The sequence below is a fragment of the Apium graveolens genome, chromosome 9, assembly GCF_009905375.1.
Source record: "Apium graveolens cultivar Ventura chromosome 9, ASM990537v1, whole genome shotgun sequence".
Lineage (NCBI taxonomy): Eukaryota > Viridiplantae > Streptophyta > Magnoliopsida > Apiales > Apiaceae > Apium > Apium graveolens.
Genome location: NC_133655.1, coordinates 288522679 through 288538242, shown reverse-complemented (window position 1 = coordinate 288538242; position 15564 = coordinate 288522679). Strand labels below are relative to the sequence as shown.

General features: G+C 35.9%; 1 protein-coding gene and 2 pseudogenes across 1 annotated transcript; all 3 read left to right on the top strand.

Moving 5' to 3' along the window:
- The first annotated feature begins 112 nt into the window (after positions 1 to 112).
- LOC141684674 (UDP-N-acetylmuramoyl-L-alanyl-D-glutamate--2,6-diaminopimelate ligase MurE homolog, chloroplastic) lies at positions 113 to 5357 on the top strand. Its single transcript, XM_074489754.1, is given in 7 exon segments — positions 113 to 442; positions 444 to 2124; positions 2339 to 2455; positions 2758 to 2933; positions 3333 to 3478; positions 3640 to 3804; positions 4901 to 5357. Coding segments are annotated over 6 exon segments (2316 nt in total). The 5' UTR covers positions 113 to 265; the 3' UTR covers positions 3659 to 3804; positions 4901 to 5357.
- A 5673-nt stretch (positions 5358 to 11030) lies between these two features.
- LOC141684677 (aquaporin PIP1-3-like) lies at positions 11031 to 12699 on the top strand (annotated as a pseudogene).
- Positions 12700 to 12984: 285 nt separating this feature from the next.
- Positions 12985 to 15056, top strand: LOC141684678 (aquaporin PIP1-2-like; annotated as a pseudogene).
- The last annotated feature ends 508 nt before the right edge of the window (positions 15057 to 15564 follow it).

Below are 15564 nucleotides of genomic sequence, written 5' to 3'. Positions count from 1 at the left end.
ATCAAATAGATACTTCTAAATTTTAAATATATCATATTATAAAAATTTCAATATTATCTAAGACATTAGTAAAGACTTGAGCAGAAATTCATGTTAACCCAAAACAACATCCTAAACAATCATTTGTCCAAAATGAACACTTCTTAGTTCTTGTCTGTAAAACCCCTATCTTAATTCTCCTCCAAATTCTAAAACCCTCTATATCCATATCCTCTCTCTCTCCCCCCCATCTCTCTCTCTCCCCATCTCTCTCTTTCTCTCTCTAATGACACTCCACACCATCTTCACCCACTCTCCACCACTCCCCATCTCTCTAAAATCTTCATTTCCCCCCAAATTCTTGAAACCCCACTACCCTAATTTCCCAATTTTTCGAAAAAAATATCATCTTTCTCTAACCCCATTTGCCATTGGCCCTGATGGCAAATTCTACCCAACCCCATTCTGACAATGACCCTCCTGAAGCTGCTGAAGACTCTACTCATGGTGTTAACAAGTACACTCAAATCAGTCGCCAAGCTTCTCGGGCTCGAAAAATCGCAGATGAGCAGTACAAGAAAGACCAGTCTATTTTTCTTAATGCTATTGCTGATGTGGAAGATGCACCAGATAATCCTAATTTAGCTGAGGAAAATGATTCTGGGGATGATTTGTTTGGCGAAATCGATAAAGCTATCGCCTTGAAAAGAAAAGAGTTTGTTAAACAAGGGCTGTTGAAGCCTAATCCTAAGAAAGAGAAAGGGAAAGTTGGTGAAGTGGTCGATGAATTGGAGCCTGAAGAAGCTGATGATCTGGAGGAAATTGATGAGTTACAAGGTTTGGCTGCTAATGTGGATGATTCGGAGTCAGAAAGTTCTGATCTTGAGGTAAGTGATGATGATTTAAGTAAAAATGATTTGTCTGATAATGAATCTTTTAATGTTGATTTTGATGGTTTTGGTAGTGGTAAAGCTAGAATTGTTGATCCTAAGTTTAGAATGACATTAGCTGAGCTTTTAGATGAGAGTAAGGTTGTTCCGGTGTCGGTTTATGGTAATTTAGAAATTGAGATTACGGGTATTCAACATGATTCGAGGTTGGTTGAGTCGGGTGATTTGTTTGTGTGTTGTGTTGGGAAGAAGAATGATGGACATTTGTTTTTAAGTGAGGCGGATAAGAGAGGGGCTGTTGCGGTTGTGGCTAGTCAGGAGATAGATATAGAAGATACGTTAGGGTGTAAGGCTTTGGTTTTGGTGGAAGATACAAGTGCAGTTCTTGCAGCATTGTCTGCTTCATTTTTTAGGTATCCGTCGAAGAAGATGTCAGTTATAGGGATAACGGGAACAAATGGTAAGACAACTACTTCATATCTAATCAAGGGAATGTATGAAGCTATGGGAGTAAGAACTGGAATGTTAAGCTCTGTTGCGTATTATATTCATGGGGATAACAAGTTGGATTCACCACATATGACACCAGATGCTGTTCTAGTTCAGAAATTGATGGCGAAGATGGAGCATAATGGGACAGAAGCCCTTGTTATGGAAGCTTCTTCTTACGGACTTGCTTTAGGGAGGTGTGATGAAATCGATTTTGATATTGCAGTTTTCACGAATTTGACTAGAGATCATTCGGATTTTGAGGGGTCCGAGGAAGAATATAGGGATGCCAAGGCAAAGTTGTTCTCGAGGATGGTGGACCCAGAAAGGCACCGGAAAATTGTTAACATTGATGACCCAAATGCAGCTTTCTTTATTTCCCTAGGGAACCCAGAAGTGCCTATAGTGACTTTTGCGATGGAGAATAAGAATGCAGATATTCATCCATTAAAGTATGAACTCTCCTTGTTTGAGACACAGGTGTTAGTTAACACACCTCAAGGTATATTGGAGATCTCATCAGGGTTGCTGGGGAGGCATAACATTTACAATATTCTAGCAGCTGTTGCAGTCGGAATTGCAGTTGGTGCACCTTTGGAGGATATTGTTAGAGGTATTGAAGAGGTTGATTCAGTGCCTGGTAGATGCGAGTTGATAGATGAGGAGCAGGCCTTTGGGGTAATTGTAGACTATGCAAATACTCCAGATGGTCTATCTAGACTCCTCGATTTTGTACGGGAGCTTGGTCCAAGGAGGGTCATAACAGGTATTCTTTTTAAATGTTTTGGACTTCCAGTTGCGGATTAAGATAGGAATTGTTAGATTTACTTTCTTGTTTGCCAACCTGATTGACGTGGATATATATACTTTGCATGGGTTTTCTAATAATGTGAATAAGCTTTGCTGTCAGAAAATAAGCTAAGCCTTAACTGATGAATGCATAATTTATCGTCTGACCAAACTATCATGTAAATGTGAAGTTTTCGGGTGTAGCGGAGAGAAAGATAGAGGGAAGAGGCCATTGATGACTAAGATTGCAACAGATAAAAGTGATGTGACTTTGTTAACATCTGACAATCCAAGAAACGAGGATCCGTGTAAGTTTTCTGATCTATAAAGAATTATCATATGCCCGACGTTTAATCTTAAGCTATAGCCTGCATTATGTTTTTTGGCATGTTGCAACTTGTATCTCTGAATTACAAGTTATCTTAATCACGTGGCACTCTGAATGTCTGACTCAGACGAGGCAACGGAGATTTTACTATAGTGGATTGATCTATTACGCTATGAGATAGTGTTTAATTATATGTTTACTCCCTCTGTTCCAACTACCGATTAGTATCGAAGAAGTGTTCCTTGTTTAGTAATTCTAAGTCTTCGTGTTTGTTTTTACCAGTGGACATCTTGGATGACATGCTGTCTGGTGTGGGAATGACCATGCAAGATTACTTGAAACATGGCGAAAATGACTATTACCCGCCACTTCCCAATGGTAACAGACTTTTTCTTCATGACATTAGACGGGTAGCAGTACGTGCTGCGGTTGCCATGGGCGAGGAAGGCGACGTGGTGGTTAGTGTAAGCAACAAATTTCAATTTTTTTTATAACCTTTTTTGACTACTAAATTAATATATTTGTGGGCAGTTTTTTAAGCCACTTAACTCGAGTTTTACATGGAGTCAGGGATACAATCAAACAATTTATCGAAGTACGAGTCTTTAGGAAGTGAAAATGGTTATTTGAAGTTATCCATTAGATAAATTAAAGGCACAGTGCTTTTCTTATAGGTCTAAACAAACTCCTTTGGACTTCAGTAAATTTGACGAGCAGCAAATTCACTATTCCCCAGTCATAATTTACCTTACATGCTCTCTCTTGATACAATGGATCAATTCTTGAGATTGTATATTATGTTTGAGATTGGGAAGGTCTTTTTGCGTTTTAATGTTACTATTGTCCATATGTTGAAGGTGGTTGCTGGAAAAGGCCATGAAACATATGAGATAGAAGGTGACAAAAAGGAGTTCTTTGATGATCGTGAAGAATGCCGAGAAGCACTGCAGTATGTTGATGAACTTCACCAAGCAGGAATTGACACAAGTGAATTTCCATGGCGGTAAGTTGATTTTCTATTATTTGCCATGCATAATGATGTACAAGTCTCCAGTCTCTTGAAAATTAAATATCTTCTTAATTTTTTCTCTAGAACTCGAAATCAAATAAGTTCTTTATAATTATATTTGAATAATTATGTGTTCTATCACAATGTTGAAACAGGTTGCCGGAGAGTCATTGAGTTCTAGCCAAAAGAAAGGTATAGAGAAATCTTGATGTTAGCTGAAGCTTTGGAGCCTCTGGCTGGAATGTGGGCTCTTTATAAATTCAAATTGGAAAGGGATTTTCAATCCCATGTGGAATTTAAGATATAACCACAATTCCAAGGTTAGTGGCTTCTTTCGAACAGCCTGGTCGTATACATCATGATTTTTAATCAGATTATATTTCTTCTGTGCATTTTAAACTTTGTTTGTTAGGCCCACTAAATTTGAATGATATATGATGTATATAGTGATTTATTTGGTCAAGAATAAGATGCATGTTTAAGGGAAACAACTGAAATATAAGAGGTTCAACAAAAAAATATGTTTGCTTACAGTTATTATATTTAAAAGTAATGTTTCATACATGGTTGTCACGGCGCTCGACTAGTCGCGACTAGTCGAGTAGTCGAGAATGGGTAGTCGACTGGAGGAGTCGACTGGGAAAAAACTGATATTTGCCGGACTGGTCGACTGTCTGGTCGACTGGGCGACTAGTCGGGTCGACTAGTCTTTAGAAGTTTGATGAAGGTCTAATATTTGCTCTAGCCATGTGAGGCAGCTTCTAATGTATTCTCCAATTCAGTAATATACTTTCAAGGTTTTGAGGTTGACTTACTCACTGTCTGCAAATAGGTTTGAGGACATGTTATTTATGGCACAAGTCAATTCGTAGCTAGAGAAATACACTATATGTATGAATGAATTAAAACACCTGCTCAAGCAAAAAATAAATAAAACTTTTGTTAAGCATTGACCAGCATAATTGTATTGCAGAAGGGGTTTGACATTAACTTATAAGCCTTATGCATGTTCATATATGAGTCCATATCCAAATGTTGTGTTCGCGCATCTGTATTATTGTGTGAAATCATAACCATCTGTGAAGTAATTAATTGGCCAATTTCTTCCCTGCACTTATTAACTGAACCCCCTCAAATCACTTGAATACTTGTGAGACGTGAGCAGCCTTTCTGAAGGGAATGCAATAATATTGTAAACAACATTTTTCCTGAAAGGCCTAAAGGGAGGGTTTAGTTGCTTTTGTGGTACTGGATGAAATTTCTGCTTGAAGATATTTTTGGTATAAACAATGAACCAGTACAAAACTACAAATTGTAAATTGTAACACATTTCAGATCCATTTATGAGCTTTCTAATTGAGTCCGATGGTGCATTATGTTACTTCTTTTAAGTTGAATTTCTTATTTACCGTGCAGTTATCCAGCCTGGCTGCTTCATAAAACTGTTGTATCCTTGAGAAACAATGACATTTCTAACTAAAGGTACAAATTTTGTAAGAAGTAGATATTTTAGTTTTTATAGTGTCATCTAGAACTGTCGAATGCTTCTCTCTTGGCGACTGGTGTTCTGGACTTTCAATGTATATTTGTTCTATAGTTTACATGTTACTGAAGAACAGACGGCTATGTTCTGAATCATCGCATTCCTTTATGATTAGAACTGGACTTCGTACTTCATGAAACATCTGTTCGAGGTTGTTGAACAAGGTTACAGTCTTGCAAAGCTTTCTCACTTGTCAGAACTCATAGTTACATTGTTGAAAATTAGTTAGCATCCTATTTGTTTCTGCATCTATAAAACTCTTTTTTGTATAAATTCATTGAAATTTCTCAACATGCATTATATGTGTCAAAAAAAGGAGTGCTACACGTATATTCTTCTCATAGCCTGGGATTCTAATTTATATATAAAAAAATTATTATATACAGGGTGCTTATGAATCTTTTTAACCTTAATTCTGTTTATTAAAGCATAATTAATTTGAAACCATTTTTTTTCAATTTCATGTGGGGTCCAATTTGTAGCCGCAGCTATATCCCATTTTATTTAAAATTTGTGTTTGTCAATAATTCTACATTTTTCATCTAAGAAATTTTATCGAAAGATAAAAAAATCACCTCAAAATGCAGTACTTCAATCTCAAGTTATATGTAAATATAAATTAAAAACAGGGTTTCATTAAGGTCTTGCGGGCGTAGCTTGTTGCATGTTCACTTCCTACTTTTGTAACTTGAATGTTTTGATCAATTAAAGTGTAAAAAAAATATAGAAAGAATTTGAAAATTTTCAAAAAAACATTCTCATGATTCATTGTTGCAAAAAAAATGGTTGGTTTATTATATAAGGAGGTGCATGCTCTGTCATAGAAATCGGTCGTTTTTTCAAAAATCGTCGATAAATCGGTCAAAAATATTCATCAGATTTGACCGATTTTTGAAAAATTGCCGATAAATTATCCGATTTTTTAAAAATTGTCCGATAAATCGCAAATCGGCACCTTAACCGAATAATTCCGATTTCCCAACTTTACAACACTGGGTGCATATAACAACACAAAAATCTTTGTGATTTTCTTGAAACTATCAACAATAAAATTATAATAATGGTATTTCCATGCAGGGGCTAGCAAACAGCAACACACATGGCACAAAATACATATGGCTCTTCTCAGTATCAGCCAACTCTTCTCAACAGCATCCACAAATCAATGCACTTTTATAAATTCAAATATTCTTGAAAATCCAATCTTTTTCTTCCTTTTGCAGAGTGAAAGTTCAGCAGATGATGCATAAAAATGGGCTAAACAGATAAGTCAAAATGTGGGATAATCAGAACAGAGGTAGATTAGTGGTTAATCTCTTTTCTATTGATTAGTGGTAAATTTTTAGTTTATGAATCATGATTGTTTCTTTATATTTATCTATTTTCAAATTATTTATCAGTTTGATTATATTCATTTCTTTGAATGCAATGTGTTTCTGTTGTTGTACAGCACTGATGATTGTGTTTCAGGGTTTAATTCAGGTTTTTTGCCAATTTAATTATTGTGCTTCTGTAAGATAAAATCATCAATTGGGGCTTGTTAGTATGTTGTTACATTGTGCTAGTATATGGTTTTCATGCATGTTCTGTCTTTCTTGTTTGTTTTTGCATAAGGTTCCTTCTATGATTTACTGTTGCATGCTGGTATTTGTTCTAATAATTTTGATCAGGGATTTGAGTCAGCGAATCACGTGGTCCAGATTGTTAAATTAGGTCTGTTATCGAATTGAGCTATTAGTAATGTTTGATTAGATAGAAAGACTGTATCTTGCGCTTTTGTTTCAGTAATCTGAACATCCAGTTTTTCTGTCATCGATATTTTTTATATTTTAGCTTCTTTTAAGAGTACTGTGTGAGACTGTGAGCTCATCAGCTGTTATCTGCTATTCTTCATTACTCTTTTATTTGTTTATGAGAGGAATTGCAATTGATAAGAAGAGTGATTTTTCGCAACTCTTTAGTTAGGTTCTTCCTGGCGTTTCACTAAATGCTGAATTTTTTTTGTACTTGTTTTACAGACGTAAACTAAGCATGGTAGAGAAGCTCTACAATTGTTGATACCTGTGACTTGAAAATGAGCGGAGACCAGAATTTTCAGCAGATATGGAATTTTCGGAGTAAAGATGATGATATTGATTCCTCAAGTGATAATTCAAAATCATGTAGTAAAGGTGAACCAAAGCATGATCTGGCTTCTGCTTTGATCATTGTTGGAAATGACGAAATAAGTGATGATCCAGATCATGAAAAGATTGATCAAGGTCAACCAGGTGAAGGTGCGCCTTCAAAAAAATCTAGGCCAAAGAAACAATCGACAGCAAAGGCTAGAGGCAAAAAGAGCAAGACAGAGAGAAAGACGGATACAACAAAGGCTAGAGGCAAAAAGTGCAAGACAGAGACAAAGACCGAGCAAGGTTCCAGGAAAGAAGTCAGTAAGAAAAAGAGAAAATTTAGTGTTCTAAATCCTGCTTTACTTGATGATTTTAAGATTTTTACACAATCAATATTACAAGATCTTAGAGTCGAAAGGGAACAGATGTTTGCACAAATGAAAGAAGACATGCAGAAGTTGCTGTCTGTCGAGTCAAATACTAGACGAACAACAAAGCCAAAGAGCAGAAAGAGAACTGGCCAAGCATTGCATGCAAAGAGTACTGAGTCAGACATGAGACCTCGGGATTGCAGTGATGGGACTTTGGGAAGGTCTATAGTAAGCAGTTGGATTCCTGACTCTAATAACTGTTCCAATGCTTTAGAGGAGCGAGTTTTTCATGATCAAGCTGTACAAAACATCAACAACTCAAACAGGAAGGAAAATGGAGAACATATGAGATCGTTACCGAAGCAATCAATATATGCATTTAATCAATCTGATCACTTTGCTGCTTCCTCTTACATGGCGCTACCGGCTCCCCCATCAGGGAAACTATTAGAACAGCAGACCACTGACATCGCCTTACAGAAATAGTAATACTGCAGTCTTGGCCTGTGATAGACGAAATTTGATGATAAACGGGCTAAATCATTCTGGTTATATTTCTGGCATCCCAAGTAGAAGTACCATTTTCAAGTTTTGCTCAAATGGGAACCAAATATATGAGGCTTAATGACCAACACTGCACTCAAAATTCCAGCATGCCTAATGGCTTTCCGCTTCCAGTTCATCAGAGGTTGGAGAATTCTTTAAACATTCCGAGCCAAATAGATATTTTTTCCGGAGGAAATAACATATTAGCCTGGAGGATGAATGGAGGAACCATAGGATTTTCCGGGAATGGTCATTCTTTATCTGATGACATTGCTGCCAACAGTGTCCGAAACAGCATGCATTATAAAGCTAATGAAGAACTTGTCAGATACGGTATACAAGATCTCAGAGATGGTGATTTTACTAAAACCTGTTTGTAATGCTATAAAATGCCTGAATTTCTTTGCTTAGCCTCTCATGCTTTGAGCTTATGATCTTAGATTCTTGGTGTTACAATTTCGAAATGGCATTTCTAATTCATGTTATTGTTCTACTAGATCTGTCACCGTAAGGAGAAATGCTAGATCATGACTAGACCCGACATTTTTTAACATGACACGAAAATTTAGTGTTTGTGTTTACATTTTGAGTACACGACACGAAAATGTACACGACTGAGATATTGTGTCGGTTTTGTGTTTACGCTTTGGGTACTCGACACGAAATACACGACATAAATCTATTTTTAATTAAATATTAATATTTATTATAAATATTAATATCTAAATTAAAGAAATGTAAGTATAAATATGTATAATTATAATAAATACTTTAAAAATAATGCATAGTTTTGTAATGTTGTAAGTACAAATGATTTAAGTGTATATATTTCATATAATTTTGTATATATTTTTACATAAAATTTCAACATTTACATTTATTTATTCAATTAATTATATTAATATTAATGTTAAATTTTACACGAAACATGACACGAGAACGACACGAAACGGAGGTACACGAATACGAAAGTTCATGAACTCTAAATGGAAACGAATTTGGGGACTCTAACATTTATCGTAAGAGAATCGCATTTAATGCATGAACATTTAATGTGGAATAAAATTGAATGTTTATGTCACCCCTCACATAGATGATGTGTGAGTTGTTTGTAAACTGTAGTATATCTCAGTTGTAGTATTATTATCAGTTGTGAACCAAGTATAATGTTTGAGCAAGAAGTCAAGAAGAGAACAGCTCATTTTTTCCAAATGGATTCACTAAATCTATAATATTTGGAATTTATATATCTTGTAATAAACAATATGATCTGTATAAAGATTCTTGGTCTGTCAACTGTCAAAAATGAAGTTGCATACTCCTGCAAAACTGAAATGAGCATAATTAGGATTAGCGGATCATACAACATAAACAAATATTCCACTGACGGAACCAGAATTACGAGAGAATCGGTGCCTGCTGAATAAAGGTTACGATGAATTATCATGAAAATACGAAGTTTATAATTCAAGATGAACTAAAACCGGAGGGTGAATTAGTTTCTAAGTACGATGAGTCGATGACATAAAGAAATATACCGAATATGTTTGATTAGATTTTGTTTCGGTGGTTTAGATTTCATAAGAGCAGTGACGGTTAAGTCATTAATAAGGACAATTGTTCCTATGATCTGATGTTAACAGGCTTCCTAACTTGAAGTCGGTCAGGGCCCAATTACAGAAGACCACAAAACCTTATCGGCCCAAGTATTATCCGAAGGCTGTTACGATCGAGACTTCACTTCCCTAATTAAAATAAGCAACCCGTGAGTATGATTTGTCTCTCAGGATTACCCAGGAATAGTAGAATTTGTCTTCTTCTTCTTTGCCACTTCCGGTTCCGTCAAGTTGGCGTAGTTGTTGAACTCTTGTTCCCGTTGTGGGAGGTCAAGAATTAAACTCCTTTAAATTCAACTGGGGCTATTCAAATATGGTCAAGAGTTAGACTCTTTCAAGCCCAACTGGAGTTATTCAAATACTTTATCGTACAATCAAGTGAAACTCGAATCGAACTTACGGAAGTTCAAGAATTCGATTCCTTCAAGTCCAACGGGAGTTTTCAAATACAGTAAGGGGGTGTTTGGTTGATGTCAGGGAAACGGAAAAATTACTTGATATATTGATATTTGATTTTTCTAATATCATGTAATGTAAAAGGATTCAATTTATTTTGTATTTATAACAATATAATTTATTTACATTAAAAAAATAATTTATAACATCTTTATTTTTTTTAAAAAAAATAACATATAAATTATATATCATTTTTTTTAATTTATAAAAACTAAATAAAAATTATTTGTTATTTTTGAAAAATAATTTACGTATTTATCTATTTTTTGGGTTGCAAAATTTAAAATATAAATAAAGTTGAAAAGAGAAAGCAAATATTAGGGGGAGGCGGGGATGATATTTTTTACTAAACAAACATCAACAAAGTGAATTAGTCTAACTGGATCTCTTTCCCTTTGTTAATTACCCCAAACCAAACGCCCCAAAGAGTTACACTCCTTCAAACCCAACCGGAGTTATTCAAATATTTTATAGTACAATCAAGTGAAACTCGAACTGAACTTATTATTGTAAAAATAAAATCAAACTGATTCTAATTTACTTTAAACATGTCAAATTTTGACCGACTCGAGTTTGACTTGATAAAAAACATTAAAGCTGATAAGTTTTATGTCGACCTCATGACAATATCAAATCACAATTTAAAATTATAAAATCTAAAAAAAATAAGAAAGACTTTTAAGATGAAACACCAAAAAATCTAATGCAATAATAGTGACAATAAGTAAAAGATAAACAGGACACATAGAAACAAACATATTTTGTAACTTGTCACACATTCAAGATCACCACTGTGGCTCTTACTTACTCCCTCCCAAAAAACCAATAATTTAGTTCAATTTGAATACATTTGTGGTCTGCATTTTGCTATACTTTTCAGCTATAAAATGCACAACATTTTCTGTATAACAACTCACAACAATTCTTCTCTAAACAAGCCCAAATTTTGAGTAAAAATGTCAATGCAGGGTGAAGAAGAGGATGACAGAGTTGGAACTAACAAGTTCCCAGAGAGGCAGCCACTAGGCACATCTGTGCAAACCGATACGGATCATAAGGACTACAAAGAGCCTCCAGCAGCACCTTTATATGAGCATGGTGAACTGGTTACATGGTCATTTTATCGGGCCTGGCATTGCAGAGTTCATAGCCACTTTCTTGTTCTTGTATGTCAGTGTTTTGACTGTCATGGGCGTCTCGAATGCACCTAATAAATGTGCTTCTGTTGGTATTCAAGGCATTGCATGGGCTTTTGGTGGTATGATCTTTGCCCTTGTCTACTGCACTGCTGGTATTTCAGGTAAGTTTATTAGACTGACCGAGCTCTGATACCATTTTAAGTAAAATGGTCACTCTAAAACCTTAACGAGGTAGAGGAAGACCCTGAACAAGATCTTATACTATTAACAACCCCCTCTTTTTTTCACATCACAAGTTTATGTTTTGGTTTCTTTAGTAGTTATAAATTTATGCATGGTGTCTTCAACTTGTTTGTGCTATTTGATGACCAATATAATTTCAAGAAGAGAAAAAAGTTTGCAGTCTTTAAAAGCTAATTGAGGCCTTGTGTTGTTTGATGGGAACAATTAGGAGGACATATCAATCCAGCTGTAACCTTTGGTTTACTTCTGGGAAGGAAGCTTACCTTGACCAGGGCATTGATGTATATAGTGATGCAGTGCCTTGGTGCTATCTGTGGTGCTGGTGTTATTAAGGGGTTTCAAGGAAACTCGAGATTTGAGCTCAATGGCGGTGGAGCAAATTCTGTGAATCATGGCTACACAAAGGGTGATGGGCTTGGTGCTGAGATTGTTGGCACCTTTGTTCTTGTCTACACTGTGTTTTCTGCTACTGATGCTAAGCAAAGTGCCAGAGACTCAACTGTCCCCGTAAGTACTTTTGTTTCAATTTCATGTTGTAGGAATTAGTCCACTTGTTCAGTTGTTCTTCTATATGTTTGATTTAGAAGTGATGAACAAAGTGAATAAAAATAGAATACTAGTTATAGCTAGACGCTTTTGCAACCATGCTGCAGATTTTAGCTCCTCTTCCCATTGGGTTCGCGGTGTTCTGTGTTCATTTGGCCACCATCCCCATCACAGGAACTGGAATCAACCCTGCTAGAAGTCTTGGAGCTGCCATAATTTACAACAAAGATAACGCTTGGGACGATCAAGTGAGTTTTTCTTAACAGTGTAAAATTTCCAGACTTGCAAAATATCTGGTGCTTATCTAATTAATAATTTGAACTAGACAACTAATAATAACATTTGCCTTGTATCAGTGGATCTTCTGGGTTGGGCCATTTATCGGGGCTGCACTTGCTGCTGCGTACCACCTGGTAGTCATCAGGGCCTTTCCTTTCAAGAGCAAAGCTTGAATTCCAGTCTCCATGTACCAAAACTATCTGTCATCTCTTTTGGATCTCAGTCTCTGTTTACAGTGTTTTGTAATTGTCAATGTCATATGTATTCATTGTTTTCAGCTTTTTAATTATGAATATCATCATTGTATGCTGTATTTAAGCTTGAGTTTGCACATTTTAAATGAGACTATGAGAGATCTTTCGCGATTTTCAGCATCATGTTTATGCATTAGGCCACTTCTTGAAATTTCAAGATTCGAAGTTGAGTCATGATTCAGGGCCTCATACTGATAGAATGCTGTTATATCTGGACAATGATCAGAAGTTGAACAGAATGGAGGCTAAAAAATTAAACAGACTTAATACTAAAAAGATAATTTACAGTTTGATTCATGACACTATTTGAAAATCAGTTATAAAGATAACAACATGTTTCAAATCTCCACAGTATTATATACCTTATTATGGGGACACAATAATCAAAAATCATACTTGAAGATAAAGAGTAACATGTTCCAAATCTCCAGATAATTATATACACTGTCATTTGGGATATGCATGTTTCTTACAAGAAGTTCAAAGTTTAATGAATAACAGAAGTTGTGTTGAGGTACATTACAAGAAGTACATACTGGAACAAGATTAGATCAGGTCATTTATTTAATCACTCATTATTATAATGACAACCAATCAGCCTCTAAGTACATATTATCTGTAATAACAAAGAAATTTAATAATGATGACAATCTGTAATGATAAACACAACACATAAGAACAATATATAAGGTATTATTAACAAACATATCTTAGAACTTGTAAGTGACCACATTTGTGCCACTTCCTCCCAAAAAGAATCAGTGATTTATTTCCATTTTAAACAACTTAGTGATCTGGCTGAAACTCAACTTTTGCCTATAAAATTCCCTGTTTATAAGAACTCACAACACATCCTCTTCTTCTTCTTCAATTTTTGTTACAAAAAACTTTAGGTAGAACAACAATGGAGGGTAAAGAAGAGGATGTGAAAGTTGGAGCTAACAAGTACTCAGAGAGACAACCACTAGGCATATCTGCACAGACAGATAAGGACTACAAAGAGCCACCTCCAGCACCTTTGTACGAGCCTGGTGAACTCACTTCATGGTCTTTTTACAGGGCTGGCATTGCTGAGTTCATAGCCACTTTCTTGTTTCTGTATGTCACTGTTTTGACTGTTATGGGCGTTTCGAATGCACCTAATAAATGTGCTTCTGTGGGTATACAAGGCATTGCATGGGCTTTTGGTGGTATGATCTTTGCCCTTGTCTACTGCACTGCTGGTATTTCAGGTAATTTTACGGTATTTCATGTTGTTCTTTCATTTCATTCAATCATATAGCCGCTTAATATTTAGTTTTGGAAAATTTAGTGAGGCCTCAACCTCGTATTGTTTGATTGTAATTAACAGGAGGGACATATCAATCCAGCTGTAACATTTGGTTTGTTTCTAGCAAGGAAGCTTTCCTTGACCAGGGCATTGTTCTACATTGTGATGCAATGCCTTGGTGCTATCTGTGGTGCTGGTGTTATCAAGGGATTTGAAGGATCATCGAAATTTGAGCTCAATGGTGGTGGGGCTAATGTTGTAAACCCTGGCTACAGCAAGGGTGATGGCCTTGGTGCTGAGATTGTTGGCACCTTCATTCTTGTCTACACTGTCTTTTCCGCTACTGATGCTAAGAGAAGTGCCAGAGATTCCCATGTTCCTGTATGTACTCCAATTCGGCTAACTTAACTGTTTCTACTTATCATGTTGTTTTTAATGCTAATTTGGGTGATTAGATCCGTAAATCTGGAGTCATGTTAGTACAAGAAGTTAAGACGAGAACAAGGCCTTTTGGCACCGTTCAGCATTTCTTATAAACATCAATTACTGAATTAGTATTCTTTGTTTTGACAACGGAGAACTCTTATTCCAAATGTAAACATCTGTTTGTCATACTTAGATAGTTAGATAGCCTGTAGTTTATGTTGCATTCTAATGTGTCATATGAAATAATTTGACAACTCTGCCTCAGATTTTGGCCCCTCTTCCCATTGGATTCGCGGTGTTCTTGGTTCATTTGGCCACCATTCCCATCACAGGGACCGGAATCAATCCTGCCAGAAGTCTTGGAGCTGCCATCATCTACAACAAAGGCCATGCTTGGGATGATCACGTAAGCACTAGTCGATTTTTTCAAAAATTCACGCTACTCGTAGAATTTTAGCTAGTACTAACTTCTTCTTTGTTCTTGTATCAGTGGATCTTCTGGGTTGGTCCATTCATTGGCTGCTGCACTTGCTGCTGCATACCACCAGATAGTCATCAGAGCCATTCCTTTCAAGAGCACATCTTAAGTTTCGGTTTCTAAATGTCGCGTTATTCAGTCGTCTCGTTTGTCTTTCTTCCCGGTGCATTGTAATTGCCATTGTAATGAAGAAGGATTGATCTCTCAGCTATTTAATTTTGCATGCACATTATCAGTTTATGCTGTATTTAAGCTTGAAGTTGCAACCTAATGAATAAGACATTCTTTTATTTCTCCATCATGTTTATGCATGATTGTCCATTTTATCTGGGCTTCTTGTAAATGGGCTTTTTCCCATAAGTTGGGTTACCTCAGCAGCCCAAACTAAAACGGGCTAGTTAACGGGCTTGAGACTTCTCAAGGACCAATTATTTTTTGAGACAAGGAACAAATTTGAATGTTTTTTCGCTTTGTATTCAAAGTGGGCGAAATCAATCCCCTTTTCTTCACTCTAAAGGGGCCGGCATGGGTACACTTGATCGACACTTGAAAACAAATTTCGAAACATTTAAATTTATTGGAATCTTCCGGTATTAAAAAATGAGAACGTTTTCAGGAATTCCAACATTTTGCGATTTTAATTTTCGAATTAATTATAACTAAAGGCAAACGAAACATAAAAGATTACTTGGCACCTGCTTTAATAAAAGTAGCCTATAATAATTTCACACACCTATCCACATACAATATTGTTTAATATTTTAGGTCTCTTTTGGCTGGCCCAAGTTGCCATACCTTTTGG